The sequence below is a fragment of the Neopelma chrysocephalum genome, unplaced genomic scaffold (genome assembly GCF_003984885.1).
Source record: "Neopelma chrysocephalum unplaced genomic scaffold, ASM398488v2 Primary Assembly neopelma1_64, whole genome shotgun sequence".
Classification (NCBI taxonomy): domain Eukaryota; kingdom Metazoa; phylum Chordata; class Aves; order Passeriformes; family Pipridae; genus Neopelma; species Neopelma chrysocephalum.
In genome coordinates this window covers 363,957-380,233 of record NW_020897721.1, presented here as the reverse complement: position 1 = coordinate 380,233, position 16,277 = coordinate 363,957, and the positions used below count along the sequence as shown (strand labels likewise).

General features: G+C 41.5%; 1 protein-coding gene across 5 annotated transcripts in view; it reads right to left on the bottom strand.

The window, feature by feature from the left end:
* EPS15 (epidermal growth factor receptor pathway substrate 15) overlaps positions 1–16,277 on the bottom strand; it is a 70,688-nt gene that overhangs the window by 41,875 nt on the left and 12,536 nt on the right. For 3 of the 5 annotated variants that reach the window (XM_027683167.1, XM_027683166.1, XM_027683170.1), the window contains one exon: positions 646–687. In XM_027683167.1, coding sequence (XP_027538968.1) covers positions 646–687 — 42 coding nt within the window. Of the gene's footprint in view, positions 1–645; positions 688–7,691; positions 7,824–8,020; positions 8,078–16,277 lie in introns of those variants that run through there. The other 2 variants (XM_027683168.1, XM_027683169.1) reach the window with 2 other exon arrangements.

The window sequence follows — 16,277 nt, the reverse complement described above, 5'->3', positions numbered from 1 at the left end:
TGGGGTTTTTTTTAATGTATTTATAGGAATTAAGATACCTTAGTATTGCTGGGCCAAAATATAAAAGACAGATAAATACAAATTATATTATATTTTATTTCTATATATTTTTATTTTTCCACTATAAAGCCAAAATATTTGTATCTGTTGAGTGAAGCTGCAAGAACTACAGGCATTCTTTTTGCATTCAGTGGCCTTCTATCCAAATCTCACTCCTTACAATATCCTGTAAGCACCTCTGGGGATACTCCAAGACAGATGCAAGTCTTACATGATGCTGCACTACAAACACAAAGGAAATTCAGCTTCACTTGGAAAAAGGAACAAAGAACATCATCAATACAGCACTTTAAGAATTCACTCCATTCCAAGAGCTCACAGTCTGTTAGAACCGTAAAGTGATGTATGTCATAACACTTGGCAGTTGCCTGGCAAATTGAATAAGTCATCTTACAACCAATATTAAATTTAGACCAATATAGCTCAGGCCTAAGTTAGTTACTATAAAATTATATTTTAAAGCAGAATAGCATTCCTTGAACTTTTATTGTTCACACACTGTTAGCCAGCCTGAGTGCATAGCAAAAGAATATCAATTCTTTAAAATCAAAATGAGGTTTGTTCTCTCAACCAGAACATACATACCTGTCGATAGAATTTCTCATACACAGGATTTGCACTCGATAGCTGTAAAAGAGAGATGAGAGAGAAAATTAACCCTGAAGATCCACATTTCAACTCCCTTCTCCCTGGGCAAATAAAGATACAAAACGCTTTCTACTGGTCTTCAAAGAAGCTTTAAGGTTTTATATAATTCTATCTATTCTGTAAAATGATGAGGACTACCGCAATGCTTCATGCTGTAACTTTTAGAAGACTGACTTCTTGTTTTGCAGTGACACCAGGCCAGCTCAGATTACCATCACCGGGTCACCAGGTGAGGCTCTGTGAAACAGGAACTCTTGGGCAACATCGCCCACAGGCAAAAGCAGAAACCTGAAACGACTCAGGCTAGGAAGCGCTCTCTAATATTAGAGTACAATAATTTTATTTTGCTCTCCACTGCATCAGTGGAGAGTTTAGTGTCATACGCAACCAGTCTGTAAAATTTTCAATTATCCAAATTAAACCCTGGATTCTAAATCCACAGCAACAGTCCCACAGTAAAAGACAGTAATATTTTAACACTGGTTTTTGTAAATTGAACACTTGTCAGGGACAACTTCTGCCTGCATTCCACTGCCATCCACCAGGCATTCAGTGCTCACTTAAACTTGAGTGGACAAGCATAATACAGCTTCTTTGGAAAAGTCTCTTTCTTTATGAATTTATTTTTAAATCATTCTTAGAAACTCTAAAAAAGCCTAAGGCCTGAAACAATGCAAACTCACACATCTTGGCCTAGACCAAATACCCTTGCCCAGGGGATTCCCAAGAAATGAAGTGTTAGGGTTACCTCTCTTCCCCAACATAAAATCAGGCACAAAATCAGATACTATTTTCATGAAGTGCATGCTGCCTAAACCACAGCTGCATGACCGGGTGCATTTATGCAGAGGATAACCCTAGAATTACCACAATGTGTTGTCCTGACAAAGTCAGTTGTGAACAACTGAGCATGATACAAGTTAATTACACAATACACACTAAAAAAGCCCAAAGCACATAACTTCAAACATCATCCAAAACCAGAGTTCTCCCTCTTAAGAGGAATATGATCTGAAACCTCAGATTCACAGACCTTTGTACAAACCGAATCCAACAAAGCAGCTTCTTGGGATTTAAAATTTAGAAGTTTGAATTGAAATATAGAAACAGTACTGTAGATGTTGTGAATCACACAGCTGTAAAAACCCACTTTACTACAGTTTGTATAAATGGTGAACAGTTAAATAAAACGACATACATTTTCCTACAGCACCAGCAAATACAGTTGCTCTTTTGGCTAAGTACTTATAGCTTCAGAGGTGTTCAAAGATTATTAAAAGAGGAAGTTTGGCAGAAATCAGAGGTGTAGTGCAATGCTGATCAACCACAGAATGTGTACAGTATCACCAGAACATCCTGAAAGACAAACTATACAGGATAGCTAGAAATAGCAGGAGAACTTCCATTCAGACCTTGATATCTGCTTATTCAGCAAGCACACTGCTCCAGAGACACTCACTTTCTGATTTTCTGGGGGTTTTTTGTTTGGTTTTTTTGGGGTTTTTCTTTTTGATGTGGGGAGGAGCTGAGAGCATGACAACAGGGACACACAACTGGTGAGGGTTTATTTGTTTATTGGGGGGTGGGTGGGAAATACCTCTTGCATAGGCAGACAAGAAAAATTACATATGCTGGGAAACCATCTTTGGTATTCACTGCAATACCTCCATTTTTATAGCTTAACCTTGCTCTGACTTTGCTCTGGTACCCAAAGACTTTTATTATTTCAGCCAACAACTAAGCATGCATTTACACAGCCCTTAAAATAGCCTGACAAAATATATTCAAGTTTTGACAGCCCTCAGACTACCATAACACTAATATAACAAACAACTTTCAACTGCTCTTCAGCACTCCAAAGCACGCTGTCTTTTCTCACCTAAACCTCCCATGCTGTAATTACCAACTCAGCTACACCTTGCACAGCAACCTAGAGGGGTAGTTCTCCCTAACATTCAGGTATTTGACCAAGTACTATTTGTTAGAATGTAAAAGTCTAGGCACAAAATTAAAGCTCTGAGCAGAAAACTAGAACAGAGCTGGCCAGTGCACACACACTGGAACCATCAATTCTTGTGCATCATCCCTCTTGCTCAATATCACCCTTTGTTCAGCCAAATGTTTCATTATTACAGCCAAACTGATCGCTGTCACTCCTGGACAGGAAACATCGTGTTGAAGTCCTGCAATGAAAACATTAAGTGCAAAATAATCTTTTCACTCAGTACTTAAGAATATGAGCCAATAATTCTTATTTGTTTCATTACTTTTTCCAATATTAATTTTAACATCAGTATCACTGCAGTAACTGGAATTTCCTGTGATGCCGCATAGAATAATAGTAGTAAAAAGGCTTCCCAGACTATTTTACTAGTAACAGGCCTGTTTTTCCTTCAAAACACAACCCACAATAAACCAACAGATGCAAACATAGTCTAGGATATTCCTCTGAGATATGAAGAAAAATATTGTTCAACACCTTTCCAAGTGCTGACATAGAATTTATCTGGCAAAATTCTTATTATGGGGTTTGTAACAACCAATTGCAGAGTAAATTCAAGTTGTTGTAAATGCAAAAAGGAGGGAGGGAAGAAAGGTCAGATTCCACAGTGTACAAAAATAGCAAGACATTATTATGACTCCATTTCAAAGCTGATCACTTCATAAGGGTAACGTGTGTTCTAGTAATTACAACCTTTGATACAAACCTGTGAACTTTAGAATGCTAACCTAGGAAATAAAAAACACCTTCAGGGACACCCTTCCTTTTCATCTTCTGTTGTCAATCAAGCCTTTCTATCCCCATGTTTTCATCCCTCTGGCACACTTGCTGTAATAAGATACTATTACCAGTCTGTCCACCCCATCCAGCCACAACCTTCCTTCCGCAGAAAGGTTTAAAAACAAATTGACAAACAAAACTTTTCCACTGAGAAAAACAAGAATATCTTTCCCTTCCAACCCCAAAGAGATAGATGGAGAGAAACAAGCTATTCTACCTTGATTAAAATCCCAAATACACTATTCTATCATGATGCGAAGCTCTAGAACTCATTTTAAGAGTTTAAGGACAAACAACACAACCTGGTCATAAATGTTTTCCATGTAGTCAGCCAGCCAAAAAACAGGTAAGTTCAAGGCAAGTTGGTTTCCTCACAATGCCCTTTCCAATGTCATGGTAAAGCCTTCTACCACTTCCAATTATATAACCAAGAACATCTTCTACAGCAATAGCAAAGGTAAAAAATAAGAAAATATTTACTATAAATTTATATTAAATACTCCCATGTGCTTCAAAATTCAGCACTTCCCATTGAACAGCTGAAGCATGAACAAGGACTGCTGTCTTATCTCTGCAGAGATGTCTGTCACTGCATAATTAGAAATGGTTCCATTTAATTTTCAAATTGCTATGGAAGATCTCCACCATCTTCTAATCAGTACTGAACAAAGCCTGTATAACATGAAAGAGTAGCTCCACTGCCTTTTCAGATGCAGCCACTCTCCATCATGGTGGATGCGATACCAATCAGAAAAAATTAAGTTCTATCTGCATCAGGAGCAGTCAGCCTCCTCTACGTGCAGGTTTAAGCACACACACGCACACTCAGGTTTCTTCAGATTTTGTGCAGGACAGAACGAGGAACGACAGGTCCCTCACTCCACTGAAAAGAATAAACTAAGATCTTAATTTGATCATTTTGTTGATTCCTTAAAAAAAAAATCAGAAGTTTGCCAGAGATCTCAAAATCTTTGGCTCTACATTGTACATAACATGTATATGACTGTGAGGGTACCATTCATACTGCAAGTATTTAGATCCTGTGTATTCCAGCAATAAGACGTTAATCCTGGCAACGTGTGCATGGGACAGGAATCCATCCAGCTCAGTCTCAGCTGTAATACTCCATGTTTCCCTTCAACAACACAGCACAGCATTCTGGACTCTCCAACACAACACTGAAGTGCAAAATGAGACTTGCACCTAATTAGAATACAAATTGATATTACATGACTTTGTCTTGCCTACCAAAGCATCTCACGACGACTTTTAAGACAACTACCACATTTCTCACAAAATGCATTTTATGACATCAGGAAGACAAACACAAAAAGTTATCTTCCTATTCTCCCTGTATCTTCTTTACAGTCCTTCCCCAAACTGTGAGCTTCCCCCTCAATCACACATAGGCAGTTTTTCAGAATAAACCACAAGTTCAATTTTCAAGAGCAACAAGAAGTTTTTGAATGTCTGTATCAGATCACCTTTCAACAACCCTCTCTTCCTCACTCCCAACATGCATTTTCTGCATCTTCAGTTTTCTGTTCTTCCTCCCTAAATTCCCCACGTGAAATAGGCCAGAGACCATTCTTGGAAAGTCAAAAAATACAACTCTTTATATTGCTTCCAGCTTAATTTGAGTTTTCCAACAACAAATGACAATCTGTAAGATAGGACAAGTCCTTCTCATTGCTGGTGCTTGCTTGTTTCCAAACTAAAGGCAACCACAACAAAACATTCACGTGGCAGAAGTTCCCTTAGAAGTTCCACATTAAATTCACAGTCATGCTCAGACCATTACACTCCCTGAGCACACCCAAGTGGCAACAAGATGTTGCAAAATGGGTTCAAAATGGGGAGATAAAAGATACTTCAGATTACTAATAAATTGGAGAGAGAAGGGGGAAATAATCCCCTTCAGTTTGCAACCCTGGTTCAAGCATACTTGGTGTAATAGATTTCACTACAGCTACATGGTCCTGAAGCATTTTTATTAATCAGCCAACAGAATACAATTAGCACCAAAAAGTTTCAAATCAGTGAAATTACAGCTTTGCTATTCAAATAAAGGATGTGCAGCCCTCTCAGACACTGCAGCTGCAAAATCATGTGAAAATACCCTCTTCTCATTTGGAAATACCCAACGTCCCAGCCCTGCTAAAGCACTGTCAAACCAAACATGGGAAAGGGAACAGAAAATCAGACATAATTGTGAGCCTGAGTGCAGGTTAATGTTCCTCTTACTCTCTGTCTGTGATGTACAGCAGAATATACTGCTCTGCACACTTTTACTGCTGGTGTGAGTAACTGATCTCAGTGCAGCCATCACTGCACTCCCCACCCCCATGCTGGCATTTTCACTTCCTCATGCTCATCTCAACACATTCAGGACACTTCACCATTTGTTAGGACTTTCCACAACCCTGAAATTCCACAAGTTAGAACCTATGTTGAAAAAAATTATCTTCAGGCTTGCTCGACTTTCTAAGATGAGTCTTGTGCAATGCAAGACTGAAAAAACCAAACAAACCAAAAAAAGAAACCCCTACACAAATGGTCAACACACAGAAATAGCTTCCTCAGTTTAACCACTGATGTAAGCTGCAGTCACAATGGTTTTAAGGATACTGTCGATTTTTCTGCTTCTGTCAGCATTATCACACTCGTATTTAGTCCCCCTTTCATGTGACCAAAAAAGTAAATAAATTCTACAATGAAAGGATTACACAGCCTGTAAGCAATAATGTCTTGCTGTAGAACACACCAGAGCAGACACTCCACTCCTCTCCCCAAAACAAGAGCCAGAACAGCCTTCAGAACAGCAGAACGAAGGCTGCTGCTCTGTGAAAACTTCTGTCCTCTTCAGTAAGCAGATGTTCTAAACTTTTTTCTTTGGCTTGAAGACTGTAGAAAAAGAGACTCAGACAAGGCTAACTTAGCAATTTTAATATTAAAGCAAGCTCTCACAAAACCTACTATACTTCAAAACTCTGTACCTTTAGACCCTTAAAGACACAATTTTCTCCACATATTTGAAGCTCACATTTAAACCGAACTATCCTTCTTTCTTTCCTTGTAGTGGTTGATAATCTCAAAAGTCAACTACACAAGTAACTGCAAATTGAGCAGCCTTGCTGCCAACTTCCATGTCCTTAAGCAATTCATGCTTATGTACCAGCTTTACTTTCTGTGAATGTCACAACTGATTCTCAGATTGAAGCATCCCAAGGCAGGAGGGTGCACCAACAGGCCTGCCTCAGGCTTATGTCAGGTAAGAGTGAAAATTTCTCATGTCACTGCTAAATGAAATTAAAAAGTATCAAAAAGTGCAGTTCATTAGCTATCGCAGCTCTAGGGAATAAAACATAGACCTAACGGTATAGAATAACCTGCGTGAAGCGATTCTATTACCGTGGGGAAAAAATGCAATCAACAAAGATTGAGGTGATGTGAGATCACCCGAGCACGAAACGGTGCCAAGAGCCTCCAAGTTTCAGGGCCAGCACCTGCAAAGCTCTTCACCGTGAGACACCTGTGCGGGCAGTACGTGACAGCGGTGTCCCCACACCAAAACCACGGTAAAATTACTTCCAAGGAGCATCTTCGAAGACGTGTTTCTGTGACTACAAGGAACGAGACTCTCCATCGCGGGCTGACCTGCCCACGTCCCCGGAGAGCCCCCGGTGCCGGTGTGCGGGGAGGGCAGCGCGGCAGCCGCGGGGCTGCCCCGGGCGCGGGCGGGGACACGGGCACGGACACGGGCACCTCAGCCCGGCGCGATCGCCCTCGAGCACCGCCCGCGCTCGGGGTTCGCGGGACGGGCTCGCTGCGCTCCCACCCAGCGCCCCGTGTCCTACAGAGACAAAAGACGGACCGCGGCCACCGCAGCCCCGCGCTGTGCCCGCCCAGGGCCGCTCCCGCCCGGGTCTCCCTATTCCCGGGCACAGGCACCTGCGGCCGGGCGGTACTTCGTCCCCCGCCCGCGGCGCGCCCAGGTCGCGGCTCGGGGTTGCCCGCCCGCCGCCCCTCGCTCGCCTTCTCCCTCCCTCCCTCTCCCACACACGGACACACCCCCGCCCCGCCGCCACCTGACAGCGGCGGGGCAGCGCTGCGGGGCGGCGGCGGCCGCACAAAGCCCGGGCCGCCCGGGCAGCCCCGCGCCGGTCGCACCCCGCCCCGGCCGCAGCCCCATCCCCGGTACCTGTGCCAGGGAGAGGCGCGCGGCCATGCTGTTCCATCCCCCCGGCCGGGCCGCAGGAAGGACGCGCCGCGGCCCCGCCACTCGCCGCTCAACTTCGGCAACTTCCCCAGCCGGCCCCGGGCAAATCCCGGCACCGGATCCGCGCCCGCCCGCCGGACGGAGCCGGAGCCTCCCCCGCCGGCTCACGGCGGCGCGGCCGCCAGCAAAACCGGGCGCGGAGCACGGGTACTGGAGCCGGAGCCTGATCGAGGCGGCTGCAGCGAAAACCCGGAGCCGGAATCCTCGGCCTGGTACGGTGGCCGACATTCCCGCTCCTGGCCTACCCTTACCTTCCCTGTTGGCCCTGCTTCTGCTGGAGATGCTTCCAGCATGTTGAACGGTTTCAGTTCTCCAGTCTAGTCATGACACAGGTAGGGGAAATCCCAAAACAGGAGGTGCACCACGTCTGGGCTTGGTTGCAACAGGTTTGGGCACAGGGCCCAGGCGGAAGTGGCACGTGAGCCCAGCAGGATGTCCTGACCCGATGCATCCTCTCCTGGCTCTGCAGCAGCAAGGAGCAGCCCTAGGCTCAGCCTCCTGCCTCCCTCCACTCACTGGAAATTGGATGGCTGCCCAAGCAACTCTTGGTTGTATATGTCCTTCTCCTGACTGTTTGTACTCAGGGGAACAGTGAGTCTTCTTGGAGGGGGAAACCAGAAGAAAGGGATGAGCTATTCTTATGATAGGAGAGACTGAGACAACACAGGCAGCAAGAGAACGAGGAGCAAGCTGGTGTGGGGAGCAAACTGCACCATGTTCTCCAAACCTGTGAGAAATGATGGTGTATGGACTGGCTCAAAACGATACTCGTGTCACCACTTATTCATCTGCTCCTCCTGTACCTGCTCACTCCCACACACTGAATATTTCATTCCTACTCTGAGCTCTGCCCTACCACAGCACACATCAGTCACTGAGGGTGGAAAGAAAATGTTCCTATTTTTATACTTCACCCCAAGATGGATTAGGCACAACCTTAAATTTGAAACACACTTTGGGAACAATAAGAGAAAATCACCTGAAGTCATACTTGATGATTGCAAAGGTTTCCCAACATGCTTTGTTTTCTTTCTCTGTTCTTAATTCTCTATCACTGCATTTTTTTTGTCCTCCTCAGCTCAGTTGCATGCTCATGCCCCACCTCTGCATCCCATCATTCCTCAGCTGGCAGTCATCCTGAACTGCTCATCAGCTGTCATGAAACATGTGGAATCCCTCCTTCCCACCTACTCCCTAATAAAGGTTTTATAAAAGTACCGCTTTACCGACCTGCTTCTCAGTCATTTTTTCAGCAAAAGAAAGAAGATATGGAGGGGAAGAATATAAAAAGCAAACAGAATAGACATAAAAATATTCACGCCATTCACATACGCACTGTCACATCTCTATTCCACCTAACACTTACTCTCTCCTAAGTAAAATCCCTAGAAAACAGCACAGGCTTTTATAATTCCAGGTTGATATTTTTCTTCTTTGATTAAAATAGGAATACTATCTCACCATAATTAATACCTGGAAATTAAACTGGAAGATTGTAAAACTACAGCTGTGTCTCCTGGGGACAGCAGTGTTTGAGGCCATTAGTATTTGGGAGGGAGCCTCTCGGTAGGGATTGGAGGTCCACGGTTTCCGTCAGCTCCCATGATCTCATGTGTGTGCCCTTTGCTCTTGCAGTTGTTTTCTCAGTCTCTCAGTCTCCTCTCCAGGACAAGGAGAACGGCTACAGCTTGGCAGGGACTGGTGGCCTCTCAGGAGAGAGGTTACACCCAGGCTGATGTGTTCTCACTGCAAACAGAAGGCAAATGCAAAATAGGGACCTGGGACCCGGCTCTGGAGTTAGAGGCTTGATGTGGAGAGCTGCTATGAGGAGGATTTTTTCGGTAGGCTGTCTGGCTCAGCAGATGTGTTCTTGCTGCTGTTCCCTTTCTCTCTACTGGGTATTGCATCAAGTGTTTCCCATCCAGTCCAGGACTAGACCCTCAGGTGCAGCGAGGCTCTGGAATAAGGGTGCTCTGGCAAAATGAACGCTCCCGAGGGCCTGACCCTTCCTGGAGCCTCTGGGTTAGAAAATACACACAACAACAAAACCCACCATTTTGTCCCTCAAACTGTGAAGTGTGCAGCAGAGAGCCTTTCTGGAAAACCACTGCTCCAGAGAGCCTTTCCATACTGCTGTGGAGCTCTCCTGAGCAGAAGCAGCAGTTGCACTTGCAGCTTAGGAACTTCAGCAGGCAGTGCCAGGTATGTGGTTATGTACCTTCACCCTGGCAGTGCCTACAGCACACTTGGCTCCTCTGAGAGACAGGTGGACTTTCAATCATCACCCATGACCACTCTGTCCACAGTCAGAGGGCAAGAATAACTCATGATAACCACTGTGGCCTCTGCAAATTAAAATAATAATGAGTTTCATACAACCAATGTTGAATTAGTGTGGTCATGTTGTTCTTGATCATTCTGTGCATCTCACAAATTGTCCTGGATGTCTCCAACCACCTGAGTTAAAACAACCAGCTCAGAGCCTCAGATGTCTCTGTAAAAACTACAGCAGCACTTGTCAGCCTCCTGACAATAAATGATTGTACTGCAGGTTTGTACAAATCTACAGTGACAGCTCCCAAAAGGAAACAGCTCTCTGCTTCTAAGCTGGAGCTGAAATGTCATCACCTGACTTCGGGTCATAAAACTGGACTTTATACTTATTTTCTGCCACTAAAAACTGTTGGTAGGTTTGCAAAACAATGCCCTCCAACTGCCTTTCTGGTTTAGCCATGAGCAGCTCACTAGGGCTTGGCTAGGGCAGAAGATCTCCTGAACTCTGGAATTAGGGGACTTTCTAACTGTACCTCTTCGGCATTTGCTCCTCAGTGGAAATCCCATTTTTCTGTCTCTCCCTTACAGACCCCACAAATACCGACCTTTTGCAATATCTTCTGCACTGAGTATTGTGTAAGGAGTAATGGGATTCTGTGCTGGGTCTTTGGGAAAGCTTGTTAAGAACATAAGAAAGTTAAAAGGTCAATGAAGTGTGAGAACTTAAAGTAACAGTTTCATTTTATATCTTTTCACTTCAACACCAACACTCTTGCAGGAAATGTGTTTATCTGTAATTTGCTCTGTAATAACTGCTATATGTTGATTTTTTTTTGTCATAAGATCCTCTATTACAGGACACTTGATACCAAAAGGACATGGAAAACAGTATTAGCATGATAATATTTGTAAGTATAATAGGATTTTCTATGATTCTAGGCACTGACATTTTGACAAATGGGTACCAGATCTCAGTGATTTTTATTGTTTCTTTAGAAGTACAATGCATAAGGTTATGTCTACACTGGACAGACAAGTGACTACTAACAAATCAAACCCAGCCAAATGGCTAGTGAAGGCTGGGCCTTGCTGCAGTTCAGCAAGCACAGCAGCAGCATAACCATTTTGGTACAAATCCCCACTGTAAGGCACTCTGTAAGAGGATAAAGCAACTTGTTCTGGTACAGTTGAATTTGAAACCTGTGCTGCAGCAAGACAGTATAGAAAGGTCTTACATCAGAGTCAAACACTAATGACCTCTGTGTTTCATAAATCTCTTATGATCACCAAATGTGTTTGTTAGTAAAGCAAACATGCCTAAAAGCATTTTAATCATATCCACTGGTTTCCCTGGAAAAAGTGTCCATCCTTTTCTTTCTTATAGCCTTGTTTACCCTATGGATGAGCACACAGGAAGCCCAAAACATCACACAGGCATTTAGTATGACTTGTTCTGCTCGCTCTAGGAAAAGTGTTACTACAGCCCATGAGCACTGGAGGTTGAGAGGAATGACTCACTCCTGCCTCCTGCATACCTGAGCATGGAATGACGTACCCAGCCCTTTGGAATTCCAGGGCAAAGCAGATTAGTAGCTCCAGTATTGCATATACAGAATCAGAGATCTAAAGGTCAGAAGGATTAAACCATTTTGAGTTTTCCAGAACTAAAGGAACCATGTGCATGAACACACAAAATCCTGGCTTAAAAAACAGCCACTGTTCTATGGTCAAAGAACACAGTATAAGGGAATCTGCTCAAAGGTAAACAGAGACTGTCTTACATTGCACAGGGTTCAGAGAGCCCAGCAACGCCCCTCCTCCTGATCCCAAACAGCATTTTCCCACACCTGGATTATTGAAAGATCCCTCCTAAGAAAAGAGGAAGATCATCATGCAAAACTTGGATGATCTTTGGACCGAAGGCACCTTTTATCAGAAATCTCAGGGCACTTTCCAGGAGTAGTGGCACAAGCTGGTTTAGGAAGTCACGACTGCAGGTGTGCCTTTAACTAGAAATCACCCCAGGATATGCTTTACGTGCTCTTTACATTTTATGCATCTGCAAGTTTTCTAGACAGAGGGTTACAGATAGGCTGGTATGTTTTAAGGCCACAAAAGAACATTACAATCATACAGCCTGTCTGACCTTCCTTCCATAGAGATCTGTTAATTTATGGGGGGTTTTTTGAATAAAACCTGTAATGTGTGAGTCCTACAGTGTATCTTCCAGGAGGATGTCTAGTTACTAGAGTATGTACAGTGATCATTATGAAAACTGTAGAGGAATGATCTGCTAATTCCTCTCGTGCTGTGCTCTTGTCTTCTTAAGGTGGTTTGCAGACTTTCAAAGTTTTAGCTGCCCTGAAAGTGTTTCAAAGTGGGTTGTGGGATGATCAAATTTATACAAAACTGTAACAGTATTAAAGAAGCACAAACTAGGATATTAAGGTAACTGCATATTTCTTCACCTCTAAAGTGTTTTCAGATGTTCAGAAATACTTCATCTGAATTTAACTACTTCATCTGGCAGAAACAGAGCATAGTATGGAATAACTGTACCTCTTTGTTTATGTAAAATGATGTAATTTATACTGCAAATATTCAGAATCCCAAAGGCGAAAATTATTTTTGAACTGTGATAACCAGAACAAACAATCTTGAATTTTTACTAAGAGATTGGACTGTTACAGTTGAAAATAACCTGAGTAGGGCTTGAGTGAATCTCTTCAAAACAGTTACATTTGATAGAACAGATGGCAAATCTAAAATGCAGCAGTACAGACCCATCCATGCCATTTTAAAACATACACAATTTATCTTTTCATTAAGACTGTAAGCATATTTTCTCAACCTAATTTATATGAGCCAATTTCATGGGGCTACACCTCATGCTGCAAAAGAATAAGTGAAAATGTTGATATACTCAAGAAGTCAGCTTGACCTCTATGTAATTAGCTGGATGACAGACAGCAGAGTGGCATTTTTAATTCAAGACCATATTTGAAACCCAGAAAAATCTTCAGTAGGCATTAATTAGACATGATGTCCAGCTAATGTAGCAGTTGGAGATTTCACTGCTCCTTGAACAGCTTAATACGTGTTCTGACAGAAACAGAACAAGCAATATCACTGCTGAAACAGCATCAGTCTTCATTATAAATTAAACACATCAATATTGTAGTGTGTGCTGTATATTAAACCAAAATGAGGGTTGAAAACTAATATGTTTACAAAGTAGCAGGCAGGAAGGCTCCTGCCACCAGTTTCTTCTGCTCCCTGTTTCCGTAGGCATATTGTCTATACTATAAATCCAGGGAATGTATGGTTTGCCTTTCTGAAACAATTATAAGATTATTATTTTTTTCTAGAAAATATTAAAAAATATAATCTACATACTGAATTCCCAACATTCCCCTAACCTAGAACTAGTTCACTCTGCATTTCGTAAAGATCATTAATTCATTTCAGAATTATAAGATACAAGAAGTAATTAGGTAAAAGAGCATATTATTGACTATTTGATAATTTTTCTTCTCATGAAATTGTTTGTCTGTAAGACAAACTCATGACTATTTATGACATGATGCCATTTTTATAGCATTATTGTAAATCTTGATACTAGCAGGTGTTTCTTACTGAGACTTTCCTTTCCTGTCCTCCTAATTATTTTTATCTTCTTATATATTCTTACCTTCTCAATTTCCTTTCTTATTCATCTAGTCTTAATTACAATCATAACAATGTAAGTGGTTTGGGAAATACTAAAATAAAATAACACTGATGCAATAATGTTGGTCATAAGACAAAAAAAATAACTATCCCAAATCACAGTAACCTACTACCTGCAACCCAGTTTTCCAGCTGAGCAACAATTCAGGCACTAACAGCAAAACACACATTCAAGACAACACAATATTTAATTTTACTCTAGTAGTTAAAAATTTTCCTAAGCTTAAATCATACAAAGGAGACTGCAGGTTGCACTTTGTGATATCTATCAAACACCACATTGCAACGTTCTTTCTGCAGGCAGAAGGAATTTGGTGTGAGTCTGTAGGAATCTCCACAGACACTCCTTCTGCTGCACTTCCCCTTCTCAGAACCACAATCCTGCTGTATGTCCATAAATGAGAAACCACCATGTGGATTATTTTTGATTTACAGCTCTGTAGCAGGGAGAGGAATCTCTTCTGTTACTTGGCCAACTATTGCACAACACCAGCAGGCAAAATGTTCCTTTAAGTGCAAAACATATAATCCCACTGGTATCAACATGTAAGAGTAAGGAATGTTGCCTTAAAACCTCTCTTTGTTTTTTGGACTACTGAGTAATTGATGTGCAATTATATTTTTTCATTCTTCTACATCAGTTTGAATATATGAATAATAGGACCCATGAGGTAGCACCTAAAATATTTTCCTTTATGAAAAATGTTTTAAACACATAAACATGACTGCTAAATATCAAAGACTGAATAATCTCTTATTGCTGTAAAGCACGAGTGTAGTAAATAGTTCACAATTCAACATATGTTCTCATTTGGTTAAACACACAATGCAGTGGAAACACAAAATATCCTTAAAGATGACCAAATTATTTGCTAAATGACTGATTTTTTTGTTTAGCTGGTTTTGTTTGGTATTTTTAAGATTGAGTTGCTGAAGTAATGCAGCAATGATTCAGCCTTAATGGAATAGTTTAAGGTGTGCACGTGTCTGGTCAGATGCAAAAAGGTATTAATGGAATTTGAACTCCACCAGCTGACAAGGACTTGCTCACATCTGTGTCACCTTATGTTCCTATCCTGTTATCTGTAATAAAAGATATTTCATCAGCTTCACCTGTTATACCTATAAAGAGATATAGCTATAGAACAGCTACAGCTATGAAAGTCTGGTGACCATGCATAAAAAAAGTTTCTTTAAGTAAGTTTTAGTAGCACTTTAAAAAGGCATGGAAAATACTTCCAATGTAATAATCACTGTGACTGTGAAAACTACATCATGTTCACAACTGGTTATCAATCAAACTTGCTCAGTTTACATTAAATATCTTCTGGTCTTAAAAATGCGCCACAGAATCTGAAAGACTCTGTTAACTCCCACTGTTATTGGTAATATTAATTTAAATAAGATGCACAAAAGCTGAGAAGCAATTGAAGAATGTATAGCTATCTACACCAGATCACCAAAATTATTCATGATGATGCACAAGTATCAAACCACCCAGATTTTTCAGATTCCCATATCAGTTTAATGACAAACAAATTTGACCTTCTTTAGAAGGACAACTCCCCCAAGGGGCTCATGTGACAAATAGGTATGAGGTATAAAAATGAGACAAAGGACACTGAGGTCCAAAGGAGATAAGTATTGAGGTTTTAGATATAAGACAGAGGAAGAAGCCGTATAAGTTGGATGAGTTTTGCACAAATAGAGGACATATTCTTCCTAAAAGAACCTCCATGATTCAAAAGGCATTCAAATTACATCCAAAACTGAAACATTCTTGATTGTCAGCCTCTTCCTGTTTACTGAAGATATGGAATTTGTTCCTGTTTAAATCAAGTTTACCCCAATGATTTTCCTTACAGAAATATCTGTAAAAAATAATTTCATGAATTTCTGTCTCCTTTCCTTATGATAGCATTAATGATGGTAAATTACATACATACAGATGAGCATGAGAAAAAAATTACTCCAAATTCATCAGTAGAGCTACTTAATTAACTGTAAAATGAATATATAGATGAGTTACTTAATTTAACTCAACTCAATTCTTCTAAACAGGGAATAAATCCCAGACTAAAAGTTAGCTATGGGTCTCCTACACAGGACTACAGAACAAATCCATTAGCTAGATGGCACAACTGCCAGCCCAAAAATACAAACCATACAGGCACCTTGTAGAGATCAAGGTGAAGAAAACCTATATTGTTGTATTTATAAATACAGGTATCTAGTTACTAACTAAAAGAATGAAATAGAAGATCTTGGGCAGGGGTTTGTGGAGGTTTGTTGTGTGTTTTAACTCTATTTATCATGTTCATCGGACAACAAATTGGAGCAGATCCTACAGTCAGGAGGCTTGAAAGGAGAAAAGTACTCAAAGATTGCTTCAGGACATGGATGAGGAAACTTCTGATAAAGTCTCTGACAGAAGCTTGGATTGCTTCCTTGGGTTTCTAAAGCACTACATGGATATGTTTCCAATCAGGTAACTGGAAATTACTG